Genomic DNA, 27,439 nt, shown 5'->3' with positions numbered 1-27,439 from the left:
AGCTTGGAGAGCTCTGGCTGCCGGACCAGAGGAGGTGGTCTTTGGCTGGCACAGTTTGGGGATCCCTACTAGCCACACCAAGTGTGATGGCTAATTTTTGGAGGGTTCAACCCCATAGTGGGGGGACCCAGGCCCAGGACCCCTTTGGCTATGCCACAGATTATGTTCAATACAAAGGAAGTGCTTTTCTGTTTTTATTTCTTCAGGATTTCAGTACTTGCCAAATTAACTTCTTGGGGTTCCCAGTTCAATTTCGGTGTTCATATTTTTATTTCTAATCCCTTGTTCTGTATTTGGTGAAGGTCTGTCTGTGTTTCATTTGTGAAGAAGTCATTTAAATTTGTTTTTTGTGTGGTAGTAATGGTGGGTGGGGAGATTGGGGAAGGGAGCCCCCTCCTTAATGTTTGCCCTGGGCCCTAGCATGTCTAAAACTGGCCTTGCACATAAATTTAGGAGGGGTCATTTGCACCACGTTTTCATTGGTGCAAGTGGACATGCATACATTTACACTCGACCCCTGGGACTTAACCGCTATTCTATAAACTGCACCTAACTTTATGTGTGGCTTATAGAATAGCGCTTAAGTGGGGGTTTTTTCAGCGTCAATTTTTTCAGGCGTGATTTATAGATTTCATCCCATTATCCTTATTTTATAAAGGCAACATAAATGCTTATGAGCCTTTATAAAGTACCAGATCTAGCCACGATAGCCTACAGATCTGATGCATAAATTTACATCCGTTCCAAATTTGGTGTAAATGTGTGTGTATGTTGCAGCTGATGTCAACTGATAAATGCTAATTCTACACTGTGCTGCAAAACAAAATAAAATTTAAAAAAACTATACAAGACTTGTTTTCTTGCATATCTCTGTCAAAACTTGACCAGTTTCAATAAAATTTGGGATATATCATCCTGAATACATTTGCAACAAGCCTACATTCACATCACCTAAACAATGTTGCCATCACCTAGCTATTATCATCATTACTCTAGGTTTTTTGATCTAATTAACTGGTCAACAACCATATCTTCTGCTTGTATTATCGCTATGACCCCTCCTTACCTGTGGAGCTCCCCTTTATGCCCTCCCTCCCCCCCTCAGCCCCCTGCCTTTCTTTAACCCTTTCCTTACCACTACTCCCTTTGTTGGTCTACAGCCCAGTTGTGTTCGGCCTCCCTAATTGGATTGGCCTTTTTCTTATCTACTGCTTGTATTATGTCTTTATCAAATTGTGCATTGTTATATTTTTATTTATGGTTCATTTGTATCCCACATTTTCACACACATACAGGTAACCCTCGTTACTCAATTCTACATTGTTATAATCCTTGTTACTCAATGTAATTTTTCATTCTACACTCATTCAATCTATATTGTAAGCCACATTGAACTCAAAACGTTTTGGGATAATGTGGGATATAAATGTCAGAAATAAATAAGCGTAGACACCATTTTGTTTTAAGCATAATAAAGCATATCTCAACACTGCTCCTGTTCAGCCCAAACACCACCTGTGGGAATGTCTATACATAGTCTCATTATATGATGTGGTGTTTACTTTTAGGCAGCAAGTTCAAGCATACTTTACAGAATGCTAGCAATTATCCATGTCAGAGACGCCAATAACTGACATTTTTACACATAAGCACTAGGCATTGTTCCATAATGTATGTGCTAAAGGTAGGTCTTTTACTAAAGTGTCAGAGGACTAACAAACAGGTTAAAAAGCAATGGGGATAGAATAGATCATGCCAAACCACTTCTTAAACATCTTCACTGGCTCCCAGTTGAATTTAGGATTACATTCAAGATTCTCACTTTGAAGCTAAGGTTCTTTACATCACTATTCCCCTGTATACAGCGTCACTAATCATTCCATACATGCCATCCCATGCCCTCCAATTATTATCAGATAATGGGTTAGTTTTAGCACACCCCTCTAAACCAAGATGGGACTCAACATGATCCACTGCTTTTTTCTTCCTTCCAGCTGGTTTGTGGAGCTCTCTTCTGCAACATCTTCAGCCAGAGAGATCATATTCTCTATTTTGAGCATCCCTGAAGACTTATCTTTTTCAGTTGGCATTTAATACTTAGTATTCCTTTAGGCGATTCCTGTGACAGGAGAGATGGCCTTATGGGCAATGAAGAGAGATGAATGAGTGTAGTGTCTGATGAGTTGGCTGGTCTTTCCTATTAAATTATGGGTTCCTTTTTTTCTTTTTTAATCAATTATTTTAAATTGTAAACCACTTCAATTTCTCTACAATTAGAAGCGGTATAGCAAACCAATAAACGATAAACTATATGTTTTTTGCACTTAGTGTGCCTTAACAGCACAAACAGCAAGGGCTGTGTGCTAATTGTTGGGGGCACTCCCAGCATTTTCTCAGCATTTAATGCACAGAAAACCTCAATAGCACGTATAAAGTTTGGTTCAGTTAGCATGAAGGCCTTTAGCACCTCCTATTGAGGAGGTGCTAATTACACCTGCGCTAAAAACAAAAGCGACAGTGTGCAGTAAGTACCACCTTCGTCCCACCCCTAAATCAACATGCAGTTATTGCATGAATTTGTGCACGCTAACTGGCATGGTGTATTTTTGAACTAGCGGTTAGCGTGTACAAATTTGAACTTTAAAACTGCCAGAGGACCAGAGTTCCTGAGTTCAACTTAGGATCTGTGAGTTTTATTGAGAAAGTAGGTTTTTAAGGATGCATTAAATCTCTTTTCTCCTTCAGTAAATATGTGCTGAGCATCTTAAGATGTTCTTTATAGGGTAGATATCATATGCCTTATATCAGTATCATCCTTTTCTGAACCTTTTCCATCCTCTTTAAAGTATTCATAGTGAGGCTTTTCAAGTGAGCAATAAAGCAGAAGTATTTTTTTTCTGCTTATGACACTAAACATAGTGCTAGCTTTTCCACTTGCTTTATGATACTGACTGGCTACTTTGAGGTCAGCTGAAATGATGATTACTCTTTTTATTTTCAACAGTTTCCCTAGGGGCCTCCACTGATCATTTTCCCTTCAGCAGACTGGATTCAGTTAACCATAATTCACAGAGAGTGATGGAATTGCATGTGTGAGTTAGCAGCTTCTTTGTCATGCAAGTTTGTCAGGTATTCAAATGATATGTAGCTGTCTTCTTTGTTAAAACTGGTAGCAGCTCATTAATGGAGATTTTGGGGGGTAGATTTTTGAGTACAGCAGATTATGCACAAAAGTTAGCTGCCCAGAAGGGAAAAATGTTGTGAAATTTTTCACAAGTGGAATGTCACTATGAAAATGTACAACTCCCACTTGTAAATGTTCAGGTTTTATAAATAATGCAGACGGCTACTCCTCTTGAGGTAGCATCAATTGCATTATCACTTAACAAGTGGTTAAGCTAACCATAATTCATAATTCCGCACACGAACCTTTTCCGTAGATGGGAAGGTGGTAGAACTAGAGGGCATGAAATGAGATTGAAGGGGGGGGGGGGGGCAGACTCAAGAAAAATGTCAGGAAGTATTTTTTTCACGGAGAGAGTGGTGGATACTTGGAATGCCCTCCCGCGGGAGGTGGTGGAGATGAAAACGGTAACAGAATTCAAAAATGCATGGGATAAACATAAAGGAATCCTGTTCAGAAGGAATGGATCCTCAGAAGCTTAGCAGAGATTGAGTGGCAGAGCCAGTGGTAGGAGGTGGGGCTAGTGGTTGTGAGGCAGGGCTAGTGCTGGGCAGACTTCTACTTGTACAGCGCTGCGTAACCCTAGCAGCGCTATAGAAATGCTAAGTAGTAGTAGTAGGTCTGTGCCCTGAAATGGCAGATACAAATCAAGGTCAGGTATACACATAAAGTAGCACATATGAGTTTATCTTGTTGGGCAGACTGGATGGACTGTGCAGGTCGTTCTCTGCCGTCATCTACTATGTTACTATATGTAATGACCCCTGCAGTCTCTGCACATTCCACACCCCAAAATTGCATTAACTGTTTAATCTCAAAAATTACTGCACAGAGCAATTCAATCTACTACTACTACTACTTATCATTTCTATAGCGCTACAAGGCATACGCAGCGCTGTACACCATACACAAAAAAGACAGTAATCTAAAACTATTAAATAAACCTATGCCCTGAATAAAAGGTATTAGTTTGGCACTTATATCCAAAGTCACTATATTTATACATTATTTATAAATATAGTGACTTTGGATATAAGTGCCAAATTAATACCTTATATTCAGGGCATAGGTTTATTTAATATTAACCGTTTAATGAAAAAATTAGCATATGTGAGCAGCTATCACGCTGTGCTGTTAACATGTGATAATCCCACATTAAACAGCCAATGTAGCTTAGTAAATAGACCTCTGTCTCCTCTAACTGTCTAAACTGGAAAGCCCACTCCATAATAAGTTCTGATCTAGACACTTTTAGTGGTTAGTAATTTTAACCACATACATTTAGTTAGGAAATTCCTAATGTGTATTAAGGGGATACAGCATTTTGTTTGGCCAATTAAGGAGCACTTTTACTAAAGTGCATTAGGTTTCACTAGAGGCAGGTCTTGTCAGACAAATTGTATTAATTTCTTTGACTGGGTGACCAGAGAGTTGGATTCAGGGAGAGCACTAGATGTGGTGTACTTAGATTTTAGCAAAGCCTTGGACATGGTTTAATAGACAACTAACAAATAAACTGAATACCCTGGGAATAGCCCCTAAAGTGACTGGCTGACTGGGTTAGGAACTGGTTGAGTAGAAGGCGACAAAAGGTAGTAGTAAATGGAACTCATTCTGAGGAAAAGGATGTAACCAGTGGTGTGCCGCAAGGTTTGGTTCTTGGGCTGGTTCTTTTTAACATTTTTGTAAGTGCTATACTGAAGGGCTGTCTGGTAAGGTTTGCCTCTTTGTGGATGATACCACAATCTGCAATAGGGTAGACACCCCTGATGATGTGGATAACATAAGTAAAGACTTAGCAAAGCTTGAAGAATGGTCAAGAATTTGGCAGCTTAGATTTAAAGCTAAAAAATACAGGGTCATGCATTTAGGCTGCAAAAACCCAAGGGAATGGTTCATTTTAGAGGGCAAAGAACTTTTGTGCATGAAAGGGGAGCGGGACTTGAGTGTGATCGTATGTGATGATCTTAAGGTGACCAAACAGGTAGAAAAAGTGATAGCAAAAGCCAGAAGGATGCTTGGGAGCATTGCAAGAGGAATGGCCAGTAGGAAAAAGGAGGTGATGATACCTTTGTATAGGACTTTGGATTGACCTCATTTAAAATATTGTGTACAATTCTGGAGACCACACCTTCAGAAAGATATAAACAGATAGGGCTAGATTTAAAGATCTCAATACGTATCCTTTGGAAGAAAGGTGGGAGAGGGGAGATTATCATTTAAATACCTCCATGGCACAGGAGGTGAGTTTCTTTCCATTGAAAGAAAGTTCTGGAATGAGGGGGCATAGGATGAAGGTAGAGGGGTTAGACTCAGAAGTAACCTGAGAAAATACTTCTTCATGGAAAGGGTGGTAAATTTGTGGAATGGCCTCCTTGTGGAAGTGGTAGAGATGAAATCTGTAACTGAATTCAAGAAAGCTTGGTAGAAGTAGATAGGACCTCTAGAGGAGATGAAGGAATAGTGGATGGGCAGACTGAATAGACCATATGGTCTTTTCTACGTTCATTGGTCTATCTTTCTAGACAAGTATGAATTAGTGCCTTCTCTTACTCAGTAAAACTTGAAGTAATCTTTTTGCAGACATGTTCCATCTGGCAGTTTCTTCCACAGAGCTGGAGCCATGATTGAAAATCTTATAAGCTAGCATGCTGCAACTATACTTCTTCAGAGGAATAACTATTTCTGGACACATCTACAGCTGCAGTGGAGAGTATCCATAGAACCTCTACAGTGATTTATTTTTTTATTTTTGTTACATTTGTAACCCGTGCTTTCCCACTCATGGCAGGCTCAATGCGGCAGGCAATGGAGGGTTAAGTGACTTGCCCAGAGTCACAAGGAGCTGCCTGTGCCAGGAATCAAACTCAGTTCCTCAGGACCAAAGTCCACCACCCTAACCACTAGGCCACTCCTCCACTAAATATACTGATGACTCAGTATATTTCAACATGAAATATCTCCTGATTATCTGCTTTTACAGTAGTTTCTATTCAGATTTTGTGCAGTTGTTCATCCTCTCCATGACTAAAATGATTTTGGGAGACTCAAGAATTTTGAAATTCTCTTCATCTTTCTTTTGCTGTCTTTCCCCTTCTATAGAGACCCTTTTTCAAAGCTATGGTAAGCACAACACATGTTTTTCACAGCAAAAAATGGCATACCGCAGGGCATGCTGAAGCATCCTGTGGTAATTTTGCCATGTGTGTATTCTATCTTTGCACTACAAAACAATTTTGTTTGGTGCAGGGGGCGTATCTGGGGGCAGAGAGTGGGCATGTTCTGTGTTTAATCGGCTTGCGCAGCTACACTGCTGTACACTAACTGATTAAAAAGAATTAAAGAATAAAAGCAGATCGGTAATAGATATATTTGCATGAATAAAAGTTCATATATATCTGTTACTGATCTGCTTTTATTTTTTCCATCTTGGAGCTTGTGGATCGACTGCCTTTCTGTTTTTTGGGCACTAACTGATTAGTGCATGGTTAGCATATGAGCCCTTACTACCTACATAAGTGCTTATCTGTTTTAATGGCTATACGTTAATGGCAAAATTTGCACATGGACGTTAATACAAAAAACAGGAAATTTAGCCATTTTACTCCAGCAGTAAAATTGGCCTTCATGCGCAGGAAAGACCCATGTAAGGGCGTGCTAAGATCACTTTTTAACTACTGTTTGGTAAAAAGGTCCCTTAGTGGCTTAAGACTGGACTATCACCAATTATTTACCAAGGCCTTCTTTTATCAAGCCGCACCAGCGGTTCCTGCACAGCAATGCCGACGGAGCGCATTCAAAGTGGATGGGCTTTTTTAGGTGCTAGCGCAGCTTGATAAAAAAGGCCCTAAATGTAGAAGCTATTTTTTTTGTGTGTGTGTTCAAATAGTTTTGTACTGAATTTTCTATCAAAAAAGAAACATCATTGCAAAACTAAACAGCTTTTAGTAAAATATGTGTACCCATACATTATTAATTTGCAGGACTTTCTACATATTACTTCATCACAGTCCCTGAACCTAGAATCTTTAAATTGTGGTCTGTCACTGACACCTACTAACTGCATCCAGGAAATTTTGGCAAAGCTTTCTTAAAAGAGCCAAAAAAGAACCCCTGTTTGTATCCTACAGCTAGATTGGGAAAGAGAGGGTAAAGCTACTTCTTTTGAATAAAAGTGTACTGAGGGTTCAGACCCAGTGTCTTCCTTTCACCTTTGATACTTTCACTGGAAGGAGGAAGGAAGGAAGCTTGCATAGAACATATGAAACAAAAATTGTGGAGACTGCCGAAAAGCATGACTTTGTTATCGTATATTCTGAGATGTTCATGCTGTACTTATCAAATTAAGAATGAAGAAGTACAACTTAGACATACCACAGGGAACTGCTGTGTTGAGGAGACTGGCAGGAGGTGTTGGGGAGGATAAGAGACTGGTGGATACTGTACAGACTGAGAAGAAGGCTGCATAGCCTGCACCGGCTGTAGAAAAAGAAAAGGATCTATTGAATCACATAAGAGCAAATAGTTGTGCTAATAAGACATCAGCTAATATTTGATTCTATAATGCTATTTTTTTTCAATTAAGGTTCTCCGACTGACTGGCCTATATCAGGGGCATAGCCAGACTTCGGCGGGAGGGAGGTCCAGAGCCCGAGGGGAGAGAGAGCACATTTTAGCCCCCCCCCGGCACTACTGACCCCCCCCCCCCGTCATTGCTGAACCCCCCCCCACCAACTTTGATCCCCCCCCCCGCCGCTGACCCGCCTGACCCCCCTCTAACTGCCAATCCGCTGTCGCCTACCTTTGCTGGCGGGGGACCCCAACCCCCGCCAGCCGAGCCGAGGTCCTCTTCTTCCCAATCCGGTGCAAGGCTTCATTCTAGTCTGACGTCCTGCACGGGATTGGGAAGAAGAGGACCTTGGCTCGGCTGGCAGGGGTTGGGGTCCCCCGCCAGCAAAGGTAGGTGATGGCAGGTTGGCAGTGGGAGGGGGGTCGGGCAGGTTGGCGGCAGGGGGGTCCAGGGGCAAATCTATGGGGGCCCATGCCCCCATGGCCCCATACTGACTACGTCACTGGCCTATATAGCTCAGTACAACTCTTATTTTTTACAGATCTGGCATACAAGGTGAAAAACCATAATGCAAATTAGCGGACTTTCTAATACCCTCTTGCAAAAATACGGGAACAGATATGTTCTCAATTTAGTAGTTTTCTGTTGTACTCAGTTATTCATTGGTGAGTATGATTTTCAAAGGCTTTGGGGGGGAGGGGTAGAACTATGGTAAAAGACAGGTTTTTAATAATCTTGATTACCATGCGAGTCACCAGCCTGTGGTACCTCAGGATTGCCAACTTATGTGATAAAGGACTAATGCTGCTTGCCATAATACTGTAGAATGCTAGCTTTCAGCCTAGTTTTTTGGTACCTAACCTTTAGCGACCGATATAGAATTTACCCCAAACTGTTTTGGTTTACATACTTTGCGGCTGCTGTTGAAAATGCGCATAGAGTGCGTGCATTAAAAGCACCCATGTGGGCTATTTTAAAATTTCCCCGCATCTAATAGCATTCTATACATTCCTTACAGAGAGGAAAGATGTTTATAACCAGAATGAATCAAATAAAAGAAAGAGCCAGATGCACTAAACTTTTTCTCCAGAAATAAAATAAGGAAGATCCTTTAGTACATTTTGGTCTACAATTAAGTGCTATACCTGAAATGCATAAACAAAAATGGTGTTGATACATCAAAGTTTCTTGAGTACGATATCTTTTACAGGGTTGCTCGTAGGAAGGCATCTTTTGATTTGTAAATAGCTAAACAATTAAGACAATTCTCAGGCCCAAACATAAAATTTGTACCTGGACAACAGTATTTGGATATTGGGGTAGTGCTTAATTCTCCCATCATTGTATAATATCTTTGTCTGTCACTGCAGAAACCCAGGCCAAGGTATTGGCCTGCTTATCCGACATTGCTGCCTGGATGTCCAACCACCACCTGAAACTGAATATGGCCAAGACTGAGCTTATTGTCTTCCCACCCAAACCCACTTCTCCTCTTCCTCCACTCTCTATCTCAGTTGATAACACCCTCATCCTCCCCATCTCATCTGCCCGCAACCTCAGAGTCATCTTCGACTCCTCCCTCTCCTTCTCTGCGCATATCCAGCAGATAGCCAAGACCTGTCGCTTCTTCCTCTATAACATTAGCAAAATTCACCCTTTCCTCTCTGAGCACACCACCCAAACTCTCATCCACTCTCTCATTACCTCTCGCCTTGACTACTGCAACCTACTCCTCACTGGCCTCCCACTTAGCCATCTATCCCCCCTTCAGACTGTTCAGAACTCTGCTGCACGTCTTATCTTCCGCCTGGACCGATATACTTATATCACCCCCCTCCTCAAGTCACTTCACTGGCTTCCGATTAGGCACCGCATACAGTTCAAGCTTCTCCTACTAACCTACAAATGCACTCGATCTGCAGCCCCTCTCTACCTCTCTACCCTCATCTCTCCCTACGTTCCTACCCGTAACCTCCGCTCTCAAGACAAATCCTTCCTTTCAGTACTCTTCTCCACCACCGCCAACTCCAGGCTCCGCCCTTTCTGCCTCGCCTCACCCCATGCTTGGAATAAACTCCCTGAGCCCATTCGCCAGGCCCCCTCCCTGCCCATCTTCAAATCCTTGTTCAAAGCCCACCTCTTCAATGTCGCCTTTGGCACCTAACCACTCTACCTCTATTCAAGAAATCTAGACTGCCCCAACTTGACATTTCAAGTTGGGGCATTTAGATTGTAAGCTCCTTTGAGCAGGGACTATCCTTCTTTGTTAAACTGTACAGCGCTGCATAACCCTAGTAGCGCTCTAGAAATGTTAAGTAGTAGTAGTAGTAGTCTGTCCATGCCGATTTTAGTTCATTCTTTACGTAAGGCATGGAATTTAACAGCAAGGCTTCTGTCTCACCTGCAAGTTTTCCTCTGCAGTTTTGTTTGCACTAGTCCAGATTATCTGTCAGCCTGTCATTTAGGGAGACCTGTGAAGACCCTCTTACATTTTCCTTCTCTTCTCTTCTGCTGATGTACAATTTTTGTTCTGTGGCATTTTCCATTCTCTAGCTGATGCTTCCATAGCTGAAAGAACAAGTGTATCCTACTATGCCTGACTAAATTCCCACCCAATAAGTACCACATACATTAAATTTACAGTTATCTGTATCTTATATCTATATAAATATAAGCCTATTACAGAAAAGAAATCTATCGGTAAGGATAGGGAATAGAATCTTTTTTGAGATTTACTATTAGTAACCACCAGCACAGGCTGATAGCTTAATAAGCATACTCTGAGAACAGGGTAAGGGGCAAATATTTAAATATTCATGAAAATGTAAATTAATGGTTATCTGCTCTAATGGTTGTATATGGAGAAAATTGCTAATAAAACCTTTACTCCTTTGTTACACTTTGATCTTAACAGAATTCTATATAGCTATTCTGAACAGCTGCTCAGCAGGTGTTTTGTCTTTTCATTTCCTTTCAGTATTTATATACTGCTTAGACCTAAGCGGTTTACAGTTTTCATTTTACAGGTGCTGGGTCTGCCCCTAGTGGGCTCACAATCTAAGTAGTACATTGTACTACTGTTGTACCTCAGGCAAAAGAGGGTTAAAAAGCGCTGCGTACAACTGGTAGCACTATAGAATTGATTTATAGTAGTTGATTTATAGTAGTAGTAGTTAAGTGATTGAATATCGGTGAGACCTGCATAAGTCCTGTGTTCAGAAGACTATCGTTGGAGGTCATAGTGACCAATTTTATCATGGAGCTGCTAGAAGGAGTAAGTGGGGTTTGCTTCTGCCCCCAGTCCCTCGCTGGATAGCCAAGGAGTTCAGGTAGGCCAGAGGGGGCATATTCAAAATAGGTGGGTGAAAGGGGAATGTTTACTTGTTGGGGGTGGGAGGGGGCGACTTTGCCAGAGGATGGGTAGAAGGGAACAACACTGAACCATGTGTTGACTGATACCAGAGGTCATGGGGGTGCCATCAAGTACCAGAATTTATGCGGGTGCTGTCTTCTGTTTAGTGCTGGCACCTGCATAACTGGTCAAAGTTAGGACTACTTTTATGCAGTCTACATGCTCAGTTAGTGATGTGGGTGCCAGCATTGAATATTGCTGGCACCTGCATAATTCCAGGGTCCTTCCCAGCTCCACCCCCTATAACTCCACTGACCTGTCCACTTGGGTCATGGTCAATGAGTGCCAATATTCAGTGGCACTGTCCATTTTATTGTTGATGATTATTGGCAGCTGAGTACAAGAGGTTTACATTGGTTGGAGCCTCTCCTGCCCACTTAAATTGCTTTCAGTATTGACCCAATATCTTCTCTCTTTTGCAAGTTAACACTAGCTATTGCTAAACCTTTGTTCCATCATTTTTGAAGAACCAAGGAGACATCATACCACAAGAAAAGTATATTAAATTATATCAAAAGGCAAGCAAAATGGAAAAAAAAATCTAGTTTCTCACAACAACTCTGAGGTTGTCATGTGTATTCTACTGTACACAACATTACTTCAGCACTGGTTGGTCCTTTATTCATTATTGTGGGCAGGAAATTAAGAATCTTGAACTTGAGGCCTTTTCAAAAAACATTTTTGTATCCCACAGAAAATGTTTGACCTCACTATAATCTTTTAGTTGCATTTGAATGCAAATTCCCTTTTTCCACTATGGGTGACTACACAGTAGAGGCGGTTAGTGACTCAGCTGTTTGGGAAGGCTAAGTGAGAGGTAGAGCTAATATGGGACTGGAATAGGGTGGGATGGGTTATGGTGGAGCAAGTTAAAGTCCTTAGGGCAGGGGTCAACATTTTTGTCAGCAGTAAATGGAAAGTGGGGGCACTTTTGGACACACCAGAGAAGAGTCCCTTCACTGTGTTGCTCTAGGGCAGATGTACCAGCTGTCTTCCACTAGTACCTCCATTATTCATGGTATTACACTGAATATACTCTAGGGAATCATGCACCAAAAAACAAATCAAAATAATATACACCAAAATATTACAACTTATTAAACAGAATAATATTTGCAATATTCTGGAAAAAATGTGGCCTATCACCAGTGGGAGCAGGGAAGACTCTGGTCCATGATCCCCACTCCCCCTGGGCTACCAGTGGGACTTTAACACTTGGCTCCCAGTCAACCCTAGCTCCCCAGCCTAGTATCTTCCTGTTGGCTATATGAATAGTGGTGTTCAGCAGCACTATAATAGAAATAATACCATAAAATGTTTTGCCTATCAATGTTTTTGATAAGTGCTCAAATGGCCACTCAGCTTCAGATCTACTCACATTTAGTTTACTGTTGCATTATTGAACTTTTTGGAACATATGTTATCTGTATTAGGTATACCTAATGGTTAGAGAAGCAGGCTGACAATCAGGGAAGCAAGGATTCAAATCCCAATGCTATTTCTTGGTATCTTGGGCAAGTCACTTAATCGTCCATTGTCTCAAGTTCAAATTTAGACTGTAAGTCCTACCAGGAGAGAAAAATAGTGTACCTGAATGTAACTCACCTTAAGCTACTACTGAGAAATGCATAAGCTAAATATAAAACCAAAATGTAGTATCAGTCATATTGTGAAGTAACACAGAACCTTACAAATGTCACTCAGGGTCTAATGAGTAATTCTACCATACCATAATAGCCCTAACTTCCAGAAGTGAGGGCTACCTAGGAAAAGGCAGCACCATAAACACTGCAGTGAGCACTAGGTCATCAATACACCACTGGAAAACTAAAGAAGTTGGACTAGAACAGGTCAATCCTACACAGACATTCAGTGCAAACAGAATGCCGGATCACTTTCACAGATGCAGACAGTGATAGATCCTCACCGAGTAACCATAAATTAAAAATAAAAATAGGCAGACAAAAATGAATTTATTTAGATTTAACTCACAACTGTTCAGAAGTAGCTCAAGGTGACTTACATTCAGGAACAGTAGGTATTTCCCTATCCCTAGAGGGCTTACAATCTAAGTTTGCACCTGAGGTAATAGAGGGATAAGTTGACTTGCCTACAATCACAAAGAGCTGTAGTGGGATTTGAACAAAGCTTCCCTGGTTGTTCTAACCAGACTTTAACCATAAGTCAGACTCTGCATATAGTGCAATACCAGAGAAAGAGAAAACAGTGATGCATTTCTCTCCTTTACTGTACAAAATGTAAATTATTGTTAAGGAAAATTAATAAGATTTTCTCCTTATTGATCTGTAACCTTAATTCCAAGAACATGTCTATTAAACTACATTGGCTAAAATCTACTTCCTGAGATGGAAGAACATCCAGCAGCAAATTGTGTGGGCAGCTGTTGATCTTCCAAACACAAGGGCTGTGAACTCTTTATTACAAACTTTAAAACCATATCAAGAATAAAGAACTTGACACTTCGAACTACAGCTCACAAATTTCTAACATACTATTTCAATCTTTTTGTTTGAATGTATCATGGCATTGATAACAATTATGAGTTACATCAAGTAAACTACTTACAGAAAACGTTTTGATTTCTGCTGAACAATTAACTTGGTAAATATTTTAAAACAATGGCATCTGTTCCTGGCAGTTAAGTTTCTGGAGAGCTTCTGGTTTATTTATCTTGGATACGTGTTATTTATTCTCAAAGACTCATCAAACCATGTCTACAATGCACTCAACATTCTTGTTTTGCCCTGTTGTGTTTGTGTCTAGGTTTAAGTACTTAAAAAAGAAAGAACTTGTATCTATTTTGAACAGTCTATTACTAACCTTCAACAGGCCTGCAGCATATTTTTGAATTCAAGAAGTAATAGCTCTTCTTTGGAATCTACAGCAATGCAAAAGGTCAGGACTTTCCTATATGCTGGTCTTCTTATATGAATTATCTTTCCATGCACTTAATTAAATCTCCTAGACAACACATACCCATTATACCTAGTCTGACAAAGAACAAAATGGGTTTCAACAGAACAATCGCCTCAGCACAGCAATACTATCTGTATGCAGACCTTCAGAATCAAGATCTCTATTCATTTAACATATATTTTTAGCCTGTTCCCCAGTACTGAGGAATGAGGATGAATTAGGGCTGGGTATGTAAGTTTTAGGTGTATGACTATAAAATTAAACCTTATTTATTTAAAAATTTGTAGTCTGCGTAATCTACAATTCTGAGTGGAGCACAATTAAAACATATATAATCAAGCTTGACAAACATTGCAATGCTAAAAAAAAAAAATAAAAAAACAAAACAAAAAAGTCTATAATGCCTAATCTTTAATACTACTGCCATACACCTTGCAAAATAATGAGATCACCGATTGCAAACTGCTCTGTCAATAATCTTAGTTAAAGGCATGATCAGCATTGCCCTTCATGACTTAGAAGAAAGCTGGTTTAAACAGATGTGCTTTCAATTGCTGCCAAAAAGAAGCCATTCATTCAATATTATGCAAATTAGCAGGCAATGCATTCCAAAGTACTGGACCCACTACATGGAAAATACTTGAACGACATTCCTCCAATCTCACTTTATGAAAAGATAGCATATCCAAGATGCCTTTCATCTATGGCACAGCAATTGTGAGAAGCAATAAATTCTCAAGATCACAACTAAAATAAGGGGAGCTTCATTATCCAAAGCTTGGTGAATCAACGTTAAGATCTTAAATTGGATTCTCCATACAATGAGAAGCTAATGTAAAGAGATAATATACAGAAAATGTATTCATACTTCAAACCTGATAACAATCTTGTTGCAGCATTTTGAGCAACTTGTAATGCCCACAAAACAAACACAAGTAAAACAAGATAAAGAGAATTGCAGTAATCAAAATGTGTCATTACAGTAATCTGAATCACTGGTTGAAAGCCTTTAGAGGACAAGTCATATCATCTCCTTACCAATCTCAGTTTATAAAAAATACTACACTTTTCAATTGTAAGGAAAGAGAGACGTCTAAAAGAACTCCAAGATAACACACCACCTTAAGTAGAAGAATATGAATTCCATCAACCACCTAATTCTATGGGCAAGACATAACAGAGGATCTTGACAGTAACAATACCCAAGTCTTTCTCACATTGTTGAAATCAACTTGCTGTCATCCATGTTTTGGTAGTCTCAATGCAAAAAACCCCCCAAAAATAAAAACAACCCCCCCCCCCCCAAATACTCAATCATGGAATCTACTGATGTCTTAACTGGAAAGAAAAACTAACTTGTCAGCATACAACCTGTTGTTCAACCCTAAGCATCTCCCAGAGCACACAGAAGAGTTTATAATTATAGACCCTAGACAACCTCAAAAAACCACTTTAAAATAATGATTGAGGGAGGCAGAAATGCATAACATTTTTAGGATGCTCTTAGGCAACGCTACCTGCTTTGATGAACTGATTGAGAGAAATACACATCTATCTGTGCCGGCAGATCAAAATCTAGAGTCCTCATTTAGGGGCCCTTTTACTAAAGGATTGGTGACTGGCAACAGGCTTGCCATGCACCAATTTGGAACTACTGCTGGGCTACCACAGGAGCCCAGTGGCGGTTCCCACCCCCAGTGCACATCACAAAAATATTTTGAGTTTTGTAGTGCCAGTGCTTACCTGGTGGTAATCGAGCAGTGTCACGTGCTGTTCAGTTACCACTGGGTTAGCATGGGAGCCCTTACTGTCACCTCAATGGGTGGTGGTAAGTGCTTCCCCCCAAAATGGCCATGCAGCAAGTGGTTCACTTATTGCACAGTCATTTCTTTTCCAGCAAAAAGACAGCCTTTTACCCGCTACAGTAAAAGGGGGCTTCAGCGCGAGTCTAAAACACATGCCAACACTAGTCCAGACCCTCTTTTACTGCAGCTTGGTAAAATGACCCCTTAGTTCTTTTTAAATGTGGTTGATTTTTTAAAAATATTGTCTCCGATATATTCTGTGCATAAAATCAACAATAGGCCAATATGTATCGGTAAATTAAGTCCGCTATGAAATACGTATGGCACCCTGCAGGGCATTTTAAAATGTACACGCAGAAAAGATACTGAGCACAATGAAACAGCATTACAGGAACAAAAAAACAATCCAGGTTTCGGTGTCCATATTAAGATGATCAGTACTCCCCAGCAATCTGATATCTGCTTCTGATATCACATAATCTCCTTGGGGATTACCAGAATTAAATTTGCTGTTACTCTTGGGACTTCTGTTAATATGTTCTGTTCTGAATTTTAGCTTTCCTTGTATGTTAAAACCTAGCTGGTTAATATTCCGCAGGAAGTAGTTATTGTTTTTTTTTTTTAATTGCCAACAATCACTGGCTAAACTTGATAAGAACAATACAGCACAATTTTAAATAGTCACTGTTTGTGGAACTTTCACTCACTATTTGTTTATTTGGTGCATGTTGCATTTTTCTCCCTAGTAATTTCTTTAGGAGTTCTTTTTCCACTACTATTTTTGCTGATACACTGAAAACGGTGATAACAACCCCATTGAGGTCTATGTAATAAGCCGATTTGGGCCATCCTCGGGGTGGTTAAGGCTTCGTTTTTGTTAATGTACTTACTGCTAGTTTGTGGTCATAGTGGTTTGTGAATATTTCACACCAGTTGCTTTGAGCAAAATTTAATTTATTTAGTGGTGATTGGCATCTTTTTTTTTTTGCTCTCCAAATTAGATTATTTGTATTTAGCATTTATAATCTGCCCTTATCCAGGGCGGAGTGCAATAAAACATACAGAATTGTACACATACACATTACATCAAAGATACTACAAAAGGCAGAATCAGTTATGTGTGAGAATATACATTACTTATTATGCTAGTGTAAGTGCCTGCGCCTAAGGTGAGGCATATATATGCAGACTTAGGCTAGTATTTATAATACTATCACAACTCTCCTCTTCAATCTGTTCAAAATTCTGCTGCACGATTAATATTCTGCCAGTGTCATATTAGCCCTCTCCTCAAGTCACTTCACTGGCTTCCTATCCGTTTCCGCATACAGTTCAAACTCCTCTTATTGACCTATAAGTGCATTTACTGTGCAGCTCCTCAGTACCTCTCCACTCTGATCTCTCCCTACATTCCTCCCCGGGAACTCCGTTCACTGGGTAAATCTCTCTTATCTGCACCCTTCTCCTCCACTGCTAACTCCAGACTCCGCTCCTTTTATCTTGCTGCACCATATGCCTGGAATAGACTTCCTGAGCTGGTACGTCAAGCTCCATCTCTGGCAGTCTTCAAATCTAAGCTAAAAACCCACCTTTTTGATGCAGCTTTTAACTCCTAATCCTTATTCACTTGTTTAGAACCCTTATTTTATCATCCTCACTTTAATATCCCCTTATCTCTTGTTTCTCCTGTTTATCTGTCCTAATTAGATTGTAAGCTCTGTCGAGCAGGGACTGTCTCTTCATGTTCAAGTGTACAGCGCTGCTTACGTCTAGTAGCGCTTTAGAGATGATAAGTAGTAGTAGTAGTAGTGAACAACTATTCAAGTTACAGATTTTAAGCCCTAAAGGCTTCAATAATAGAATCGAATGGAAAGCATTTTTGTTCTCGAATAATCCAGTCTGCAAAGTTATTTCAGCTTTCCTGCTCTTTATTTAGAGTAGAGGAGTAGACTAGTGGTTAATGCAGTTAACTTTGATCATGGGGAACTGAGTTCAATTCCCACTGCAGCTCCGTGTGACTCTGGACAAGTCACTTAACCCTTCATTGCCCCTGGTACAAAATAAGTACCTGAATATATGTAAACTGCTTTGAATGTAGTTGCAAAAAACCTCAGAAAGGAGTTATATCATTTCCCTTTCCCCTTTATTTACATCACATTTTAAAACAAAGACAATTGGTTGTCAGCAGTCAGCGTCTATTTAAAATCTAGCCACCATATTTAATTTTGTTAATGAAGGCAAGAAGCTCTATCGATACAAGAATCAGCTTCAGTTTAGAGGTTGGAAGCTACTGCTACAAAATTTTGACTTAAGACAAATAAAATCACCAAATTTGTGTGTGTGTGTGGGGGGGGGGGGGGGGGGGGACTGTAGGCACTTATGTTGCCTTCATAAATTGTGCATAAAATAGGCAAACGAAAAAGAAGTAGGGGAGAACCAATAAAAATAATAAAACGGAACTTAGGAGTCAAAAAAATGACAAACACAGTTTATTATAATGAAAACTAGACTGTTGGGTCTAAATAAGAACAATTCCCAAAACAGTGGAAGTCCAGAAGAAAGACTTGACATGGTGCCGTGTTTTGGCACAACAGCCTGCATCAGGAGTCACAACAATCTCAATAGTACCGCAAGTCTCTGTTGTAGGAGGTTAAATAATCATCAAAGAGGAAAGTATCTATGCGAGTGTTTCTCTGGTTGACATTTCCCCTATTTCTTTTTTGTTTGTAGGGAATTTTTTCTACTTTTTTTGGTATTTTGTTGCAAGAAAAAAATAGGCACCATTTAAAATTTTTCAGATGGGTACCTGTTAGAAAATTAGCCCCTAGGGGAGTAATTCTTTTTTGAATAGTGTAGCCAGGTATCAACTGGGCAGGTGGCACTTCAGCACTCTCCTTTCATTCCAAACCATACACAGTATATATTCACACTTGACCAGTTATCCGATAAAGAGTGGAATTTATTGTGGCCGCAACATTCTACAGTTTATATCTATAAATACATTCACAGTAGCAAGCAATTTCCAATCAAGTATACATTTTACAGTAATAAACAATCAATTTTATGACTCCATTTCTATCTAGAGCATTTGAGGCAAAGTGGCCTAGCCTTCTGAGTCACACAGTTCTCTCTCTTTCTGCCATAATCACGCTGTAGTTTTTCGCTCCGCCTGGTGCATATACCGCTGACATGCCCAGGTGCTAACATCACATCTTTGCTCAAGGGATTGCCGTAAAAGCATCTTCCCTCTCGTAACCGTTGACTCTCTTTCTTGAAGCCTTCAGCCTCCCCATTCCGTCCAAGTCTGAGGTAGGCTCTGCTGATCAACTGTTAATCTGGCACTGGCCCCCTCTGTACAAGAGAGGAACTGCCCTTGGTCTTAAACATCATCCATGCCACTGCTAGCATGGGTTAACAAACACATGACCTTTTATCTTGCTTTGGTTTGAAACATATTGCTGTGTGCTCTTTCAGGCTAGGACCCACCGCCACAGGCCGGGACAGCGAAACCTTGCTTGTCACGGTCACCCACCATATTTCGTCCGATCTGCAGCCACATCCACTCTAACACTTATGGCTGTACTGCACAGAATGCCCTGGTAGGGCCTTGCTAAATCTTGCGCCGATCCGTCCAATCTATGTGCACTACTGCACCCAACTCATTCCTTTCCCCCTCTTAATCTGCTGCCATGTGAGTTGTTTGCAGCTCATCCTGGCTGCCAACACAGGTAATGTCACAACTGACATACAATTGGTACCACACCTTTCCAGTGGGCATTGCTGTGCCCCTAAACCAATCAGTGGTAATAATCAGTGGGCATTTCACTGCCCCAAACCAAACAATTTTAATAACTGTCACATTCACACTTGCCTCTGTCCCCTCATGTTTCTCTTCCTCTATTAGGAACTGATGCATGGACCAGCATCGCGCATGTACGCATGTGTGTGCACCTGTCATCTTGTGACATATATATATATATATATTTATATATATATATATATATATATATATATATATATATATATATATATATGTCACAAGATGACAGGTGCACACACATGCGTACATGCGTGATGCTGGTCCATTCATCAGTTCCTAATAGAGGAAGAGAAACATATATATATATCTCCTACAGCCAAAGTTCATACCTATAATTCCAGCTATTAAGCTAGTTCTAATATGTGAAGAGTATCTGACAGTTGGAGTTGAACATTACCTGATGAAAAAACTAGAGAAATGCTGCTCCTTAACCTGTTCTCTTGCAATGCATTTGAAGTTGAACATTACCTGATGAAAAGACTAGAGACATACGGCTTCTTCATCTGTTCTCTCTGCAATGCATTTGATCTTATACGTGAGCAGCGCTAGATTTGACCTCTATAATGTATCTGAAACATAAGCAACGCTTGATCTGACATCTGTAATGCACCTTAAACTTGAGCAGTGCTGTCCTGTCATACAGAGTGGTTTCACATTCCATAATTTATTTATTTATTACATTTGTACCACGTGCTTTCCCACACACGGTAGGCTCAATGCGGCTTACATAGTAACAATATAAAGAATTACAAAGTCGTAAGAAGAATATACAATTTGTAGTAAACGTAATATTAATGGGGTTAATGGATAAGTAAATTGAACATAGGAGGAATTGGGTGCAGAAGGAAAAGAGCGTTAGGAGGTAGGCGCAGGGAAATGGAAAGGAATAGATATGTGACAGCAATAAGGATAATGGGAAACATGGGCAATGTATAACAATCGTCGGTAAGAATCATGTGGGCAGGCTTTAGTTAAGTTGAATCATTAGGGTAGGCTTTCTTGAAGAGATGTGTCTTCAATGCTTTTCTGAAGGGCAAAAGGCATTGATTGCTCGGATGGATCTTGGTAGAGCATTCCAAAGCTGGCTACCCAAAAAGCAAAAATTGGAGGTCGATAAGGTTGTTCATGTAGGTAGGGGCTTCTCCGTGTAATATCTTGTAAATCATTGTGTGAACTTTAAAATGAATTCTTTCTCTGATGGGGAGCCAGTGAAGTTTCTCTCGAAGAGGTGTTGTGCTATCGAATCTTGACCTGCCGAAAATAAGTCCGGCTGCCGTGGTTTGGGTAGTCTGGAGCTTTTAATGGTGATGGGCCATGCTCATCTGATACATACTAGTGCAGTGGGCCGTTAAGTCTATAAAGGAGGTGGGACCACACTTGCACTGTCTAGAACGATAGGATAGTAGTTTTGATACCTGTGTCTTATTCATAATAAGTGGACGAAATTACTATAGCCACTATTGCCTGGAGAAGGAATGCTGTAATAACTTCTTTGTGTAATCCCTCCATGTGTGCCCTAAACTTGTTCCACCGACATCCTATGCAAAAGAAATTCACAATGCAAAAAACATGCTATACCCTGGTGAGGCAATCCGTCCTGTGATGTGAATGGGACCATAAAAGTGAGCCGTCACCAACGTATTGTCTCGTGAGAAACAAGAAAGGTGGTCACATATGGTGCAAGTGAAACTTGGTGAGTCAACTGCGATAGAGGACTTGAATGTGCAGTTCTTCCATAATTGATCAGCCTGATCGTAGGTTTGTGCAATCTGCTGTGTTGGTATAATAACCTTACTTAGTATCAATTATGTGCCTAATGACGACCTCCTGTGTGGTGACAGTCCTTGCTGTCTTAGCAATGCATGTTTTTAGTATAAGGAAATGAACTGAAAAAGGTTCGAGAATTTATGCAAATGGGGAACTCCCTCCAGAAAAAGTGAGAACTATTGCCATGAATTATGTTCCTAACGCCCTTTGTCAACCCTGAGCGAAATGCAAGCAAAATGCAAATAACCAGTTTGCTAATCATTCTTGCCATGAATACTTCTTGAAGAATGCTGGTTAACCACTGCTTTCTTGATGTGAATGCAAGAAAAACACTCTTTTGTATAGGAAAATGCTGGATAGAAGATGTGCCATAGAGAAAATGGATGCTTCACCCTTTGATCTTTAACCAGCATGAAAGCCGGTACATGTAAACCTAATGTGTGTTGTTACTACACTGCAACCTCCTATGCTTATGCAATTAATCTACCAAGCCTCAATTATGTGCTGGTTTTACCATTGTAGTGGTAGCATTCAACGTAAATCAATTATGTCTAAGACTACCTACAGTGTAGATGTAGTTATCATATCTAGACGTCAGGTATATTCTTAGCTGGGGAATCTAAAGTGACACCAAATTGTACATCACAGCCAATGGAGACTCTATAGTGATAGAAAGGTAAGAACTGCTGTCATGAATTATGTTTCCAAAGCACTTTGTCAGTAGTCTCACGCCTGTCGCCAAGCATTGTCGACATCTGCCCTAAATACTCCATACTGAATGTTGTTTAACCACTGATTTCTTGATGTACATTCGAGTTAACTACAACAGGTTTTCTAGTGCGAAGCTAGTTATGCTAGTTATATGCGCACCACGTTGGATCAATGAAACACCGAGGTTCCGAACTGGGGCCCAAAGTTAGATGTGAGCGCGTGCATGTCACAGCTGCATTGGGAAGATGTAGCATGATCTGAGTGCTATTCAGTGGCTAGTTGTTGGTTGTGTATGAGTGTGTAGGGTGCCATCTGTCATTTGTCATGATCCCAGCCATGGCTACTCTTTAGCCGGCTCTGGCACCATCTTGCAGGCACCATTCAAACAAGGCTGTATATGTTGGTATGTAAAATATGTGTAGATGTACCATGCCCGATAAGTCAGAATGCTAGTAACACAGTATAGTAATGTAGTGAGTGACAGCAGATAAAGATCAGAACGGTCCATCCCGTCTGCTCAGCAGTCACATTCGTTATCAATTCCAGTTTGTCAACAATAAACATGAGATAATATATATACTGGTTATGAGTCAGAAAGGTAGTAATAACTATATGGTTTGCTACATGTCCCCCATGACAAGTCAGGGAAAAGGTAGACTGAAAGTGTGAAGGTGCAGCAGTACACCTGCAGACCAGTTCGACATACCCAGTGGCGTAGGAAGGGGGGGGGGGGCGGTGGGGCGGTCCGCCCCGGGTGCACACCACTGGGGGGGGGTGTCGGCTCCGCTGGTTCCCTGCTCTCCCTGTCGCCATCCAGTAGTAGCTGTGTCCCGACCACAATGCCCTTATGCTTTCATGCTCAGCCTCAAAATCACACCACTGTTCCCCTTTAAATCACACATACATATGCATATGAAAACCAATTTTTTATTTTTTTTTGTAAATCGCCATTGTGCCCTCAAATCCGTTCACATGCTGGACTGAAACCTCTAACTTCCAAACAGCCTGGCCGACTGCGATCGTGGCAGGCCCACTCCTTTCCCAACTGGGCCAGACTGTCCCTTCCATCTCTATGTGTGCTGCCTCAGAACCCATGCCTGCCGTGGCTCACCCGTGCTTCATTCATGCCCGCATCCAGCAAACAATGACCCCCCCCATGCCGACCCCACCAGACACCCTCCGGAATCGGGCGACACCTGGAAATTCCCAAGGACTGCAAGGGAGAATGACTGGTTCCCATGGACAGCAAGGGAGAATGACAGGCGAAGAATCCTGTCTGAAAGGAAAATCGACCCGCTCCGCCCTGCACACGCTCCAAGTGTTAAGTGAGGAAAACGCCACTGATGGTGACAGGGAAAATGGAGCCACTCCACCTTGCACACGCTCCAACGTGAAGTGAGAAAAAACCCCACCCATGGCGGCAGGTCCAGACAGCCGCTCAAAAATAGCCCAAAACTGGATCAGCAAGTTAAAACTTTGTAAGTTGGAAAATACCGTGGTACGCCCGAAGGAAACCATTTTTTTTAAAGGAGTGGACCGTGCTCTACATTCTAAAGCTGGGCTGTGAAGCTGCTGCCTTCGGAGGAGCAGAAGGCCTGAAATAAGCACTCACAACCCAGCTCGATGCATGACAAGGCGGCCAGCAATCAGAGGACTGGAAATAAGCACTCACCATCTGTCTCGCTGCCTGACAAGGTGACCAGCAATCAATGAAGGATGTACTGTGAGCGTTATGAATCCTCACTGCCCTCGCAAGCCAAATTGGAAGGGAGCAGCAGAGCCGTGGGAGCAGCAGGCTAAAATGGTGAGTGCACATTGCAGGCACTGCCCTTCTTGCTCCCAGAGGTCACTTCTTTCCCACTTCACCTCTCAGACTTCCTGTCTTACCTGCCTTCCTATAGGTCCTCCCTTCTTTTGTGCCTCCCCTTACTTATCCCTTACCTAACTTCAGGGGCGTAGCCAGACACCCAATTTTGGGTGGGCCTGGGCCCAAGATGGGTGGGCAGAACTCCGCCTTGTCCCACAAGTGATATGGTCTTATCTTCTCTCACCTGCATGCCATATGGTCTCTCAAACATCCCTGCCCCCCCCCCCGCATACCTTTTAAATAGTAGATTTTCATTGGCAGTGAGCAGCAACTAGTACACACTGCTAATGTTGGCCCCACAGCATGAATCAGTTGCTCATCGCTGCAGGTGACGATCTGCTATTTACAAGGTATGCAGTTGTTGAGAGTTTTCGGCTGGTGGGGCTTGGGATCCCTGTCAGCCACATCATAGGTGTGCTGCTACCTTAGTAAAAGGACCCCATGTATCTAATTTAAAGAAGTGTCCTTAAAAGCCAATGAAATAAAAATGAAGTGAAAAACAAAACAAAACAAAAAAAGGAAAAAAAAAGTTTAACTTTTCTGCCAGCAGGCCCTGACTATGATGCAAGTATAACATTTACCTGTGTGACAAGGTGTGTTGACTGTTGTTGCTGCTGTTGCTGTATGGAAGGTGGCTGTTGCTGCTGCTGCTGAGATTGTCCAACTATATGACTTCTTATTGGCTGCTGACCACTGGGAGGATTATAAATTGCTGGAGTACCATCAGGGTTTACAAATGGTTGACCTACAAGAGTGTTGAATAATCATTAAAACGTTTTGTATTTTCCCCAGATTAAATAACTGCTGGGGGCTGATAGTCAACATATTTATCCTACTAACTTTTGCATTAACAAAAATGAAGCCTTTTGATTACCCCTTACCCTTGCCTAATCCTTGGCAAAATTTCCAACAATTTAATATTTTGTGTCAACATATAATTCTTTCACTCTATATCGTATTCACATCAGAAGTTTGGTTTTGATACAATAATGATATATATATATATATATATATATATTTTTTTTTTATTTAATTTAATAGACCCCTGATGCAGGTATACTACTACTACTAACTAGCATTTCTAAAGCAGGTATAGATGCGGAAACAAGGCCTGTGTCGGGACTTAAAAGAGTTATTTGCTATCTGAACTCCAGAGGCCTCTAGTGCTGCTTTTTTTCTCAATATTTCCAGACAACCCACTGGTACACAAAATCTAAATGGATAAAAAGAGCTGGGTCCAGAGGTATTCCTGAGCATATCAAGATTTTAGTCTAGCACTAGTGGATGAAGTTAGGTGGCCAAGTTGATCTGAACAAAAAGTAAGAGGAGAGGGATTTCTACATTTAGCTCATACCTTTCTTAGTAGTAACTCAGGGTGAGTTACATCCAGGTGCACTAAGTATTTCCCTAAGAGAGCTTACAATCTAATTGACTTGTTCAGGATCACAAGGAGCTGCAATGGGTTTGAACTGGGCTTCCCTGGTTCTCAGCAAGAGAGAAGCTGGATATATACAAACTGCCCATACAAAGCAGCATGGAATGCAATGTTTATTATAGATCTAGAATCAGCCAAGATAGCCACATTTCGGCCTCCACCTGCATCAGGGGCTCAATATAATCTAAGAACCATTCAAACAGACAGACATTAATACAGTACAGTCTCGATTAACCGATGTAAATGGGACCAACCCATTGTCGGAGAAGTGAAAAGTTGGATAATATGGAAAACAATGGTAACCCCTCAAACAATGCATAAGCAAAGGCACTAAAACATAATTACTGTAGATGTGCTTGTTCTAAAACAAAGACTTTTAATAGAAATAAATGCCGGGGGGATCTGTCAGATATGCTGGATGGTCGGATTAGCGAAGGTCGGATAAACGAGACTGTATTATACGTACTAATTATAAAATACAGGGTCAATATTCAAAGGAGTTTAACTGAGCAGAGGAGTCTTCTACCTGAATAATCCCTGCTGAGTTGGCTGGCTGCCAATATTCAGTGTTAACTCTTTGTAACTGGGAACCAGAAATTTGGTCTGACCACTTTTGTTGCAATTTTACTTTGAAATTTACAACATCTACTGTTAAAGAAAGTCCTTTTAGAATTGGTAGAGGAAGGATTGATGTGAAGAACTATTGGTCTCAAGTACTCCCTCTGTTGGAAGAGTCTGGGGGGTCATCCAGAAATTTTACTGTCTAATTGGAGATTTTCTACATTGCAAGTATTGAATGATATTGCTCCATAGGGTAAATTTAAGTCATCTAGAAAACTAGTTTCTCCTTGGCTCTCAATGGAGTCATTGGAATTTAAAAGGAAATATCAGATTAGAACACAGCTGGCATAAATCTAAGGTAGAATTAGGAAATGTTCACTGGAAACAAGCTCTGATTGTATATAAGAAAGAATTTAAATTGGCTACAAGAGCATATTATTCAAAAAGAGAATACTGGAAAATTGGGAATACATCAACCTAATTTGTGGAAACTATTTGGTTTAATGCAACACAATTTGAAGCTTCCTAAATCTTTATCTCAGTTCAACCATCTGCTGAGGCTTTAACAGTTTATTGTGCTTCTAAAGTTGGTAACATTCATCAATCTTTTAAGAATATTTTGGAATTTAGTAATTGTCAGACTAATTTAAGTGCTGATTATGAAGATCTTATAAATATACCTATTTATATAACCTTATAAATAGGTTGTCGAGATCTGGTGGTCTGTTAGACACTATACCTTCTTATTTACTTAAAGATAGCTTGCTAATTTTGCAAATTCTGTTGTAGATCTGGGGTGGTTCTCGCTGAATCTGGGGAACATTGTTTTGATTCCAATACCCAAGCAATCTGATGGTGACTTATTGCAAGTCTCTAATTTTAGACCAATTGTAAATATTCCATTTCTTGCAAATTTAGTCAAATTTGTAAATATTCCATTTCTTGCAAATTTAGTCAAATTTGTTGTGGGATCCCAGTTGTCAGATTATTTGGACAAACATGGCCTGTTGCACAGCTCAGAACATGGATTTTGTCCTTCTCACAGTACTGAGACGTTGTTGTTTTTAACTTTGAAAGTAAAGCAGATTTTGTGCCGTGGAGGAGAGATGGTGTTGCTGCAATTTGACATCTCTGCTGCCTTCAATACTGTCAACCATGATATATTTTTTAGATGCATTATCCAATTTTGGTGTTTTAAGCTCTGTATTTAAGTAGTTTGAGTCTTTTTTTTTTTTTAAAGAACAGACAGTATCTGGTTTTAAAGAACATCTGTTTTTTTATCTCCATGGGTGCCTCACTGTGGAGTTCTTCAAGGCTCCCCCAACTCTCCACTACTGTACAATCTCTATATGAGTATGCTTGGTGAATCC

General features: G+C 40.7%; 1 protein-coding gene across 1 annotated transcript in view; it reads right to left on the bottom strand.

Moving 5' to 3' along the window:
* Positions 1-27,439, bottom strand: part of ARPP21 (cAMP regulated phosphoprotein 21) — a 419,327-nt gene that overhangs the window by 138,576 nt on the left and 253,312 nt on the right. Inside the window, exons 14-15 of the mRNA XM_030203507.1 lie at positions 24,655-24,818; positions 7,559-7,663 (exon numbers count right to left, since the gene is read on the bottom strand). Coding sequence (XP_030059367.1) covers positions 7,559-7,663; positions 24,655-24,818 — 269 coding nt within the window. The remainder of the gene's footprint in view (positions 1-7,558; positions 7,664-24,654; positions 24,819-27,439) is intronic.

This window comes from Microcaecilia unicolor, chromosome 1 (genome assembly GCF_901765095.1).
Source record: "Microcaecilia unicolor chromosome 1, aMicUni1.1, whole genome shotgun sequence".
NCBI lineage: Eukaryota > Metazoa > Chordata > Amphibia > Gymnophiona > Siphonopidae > Microcaecilia > Microcaecilia unicolor.
This window is presented reverse-complemented; position numbering and strand designations above follow the sequence as displayed.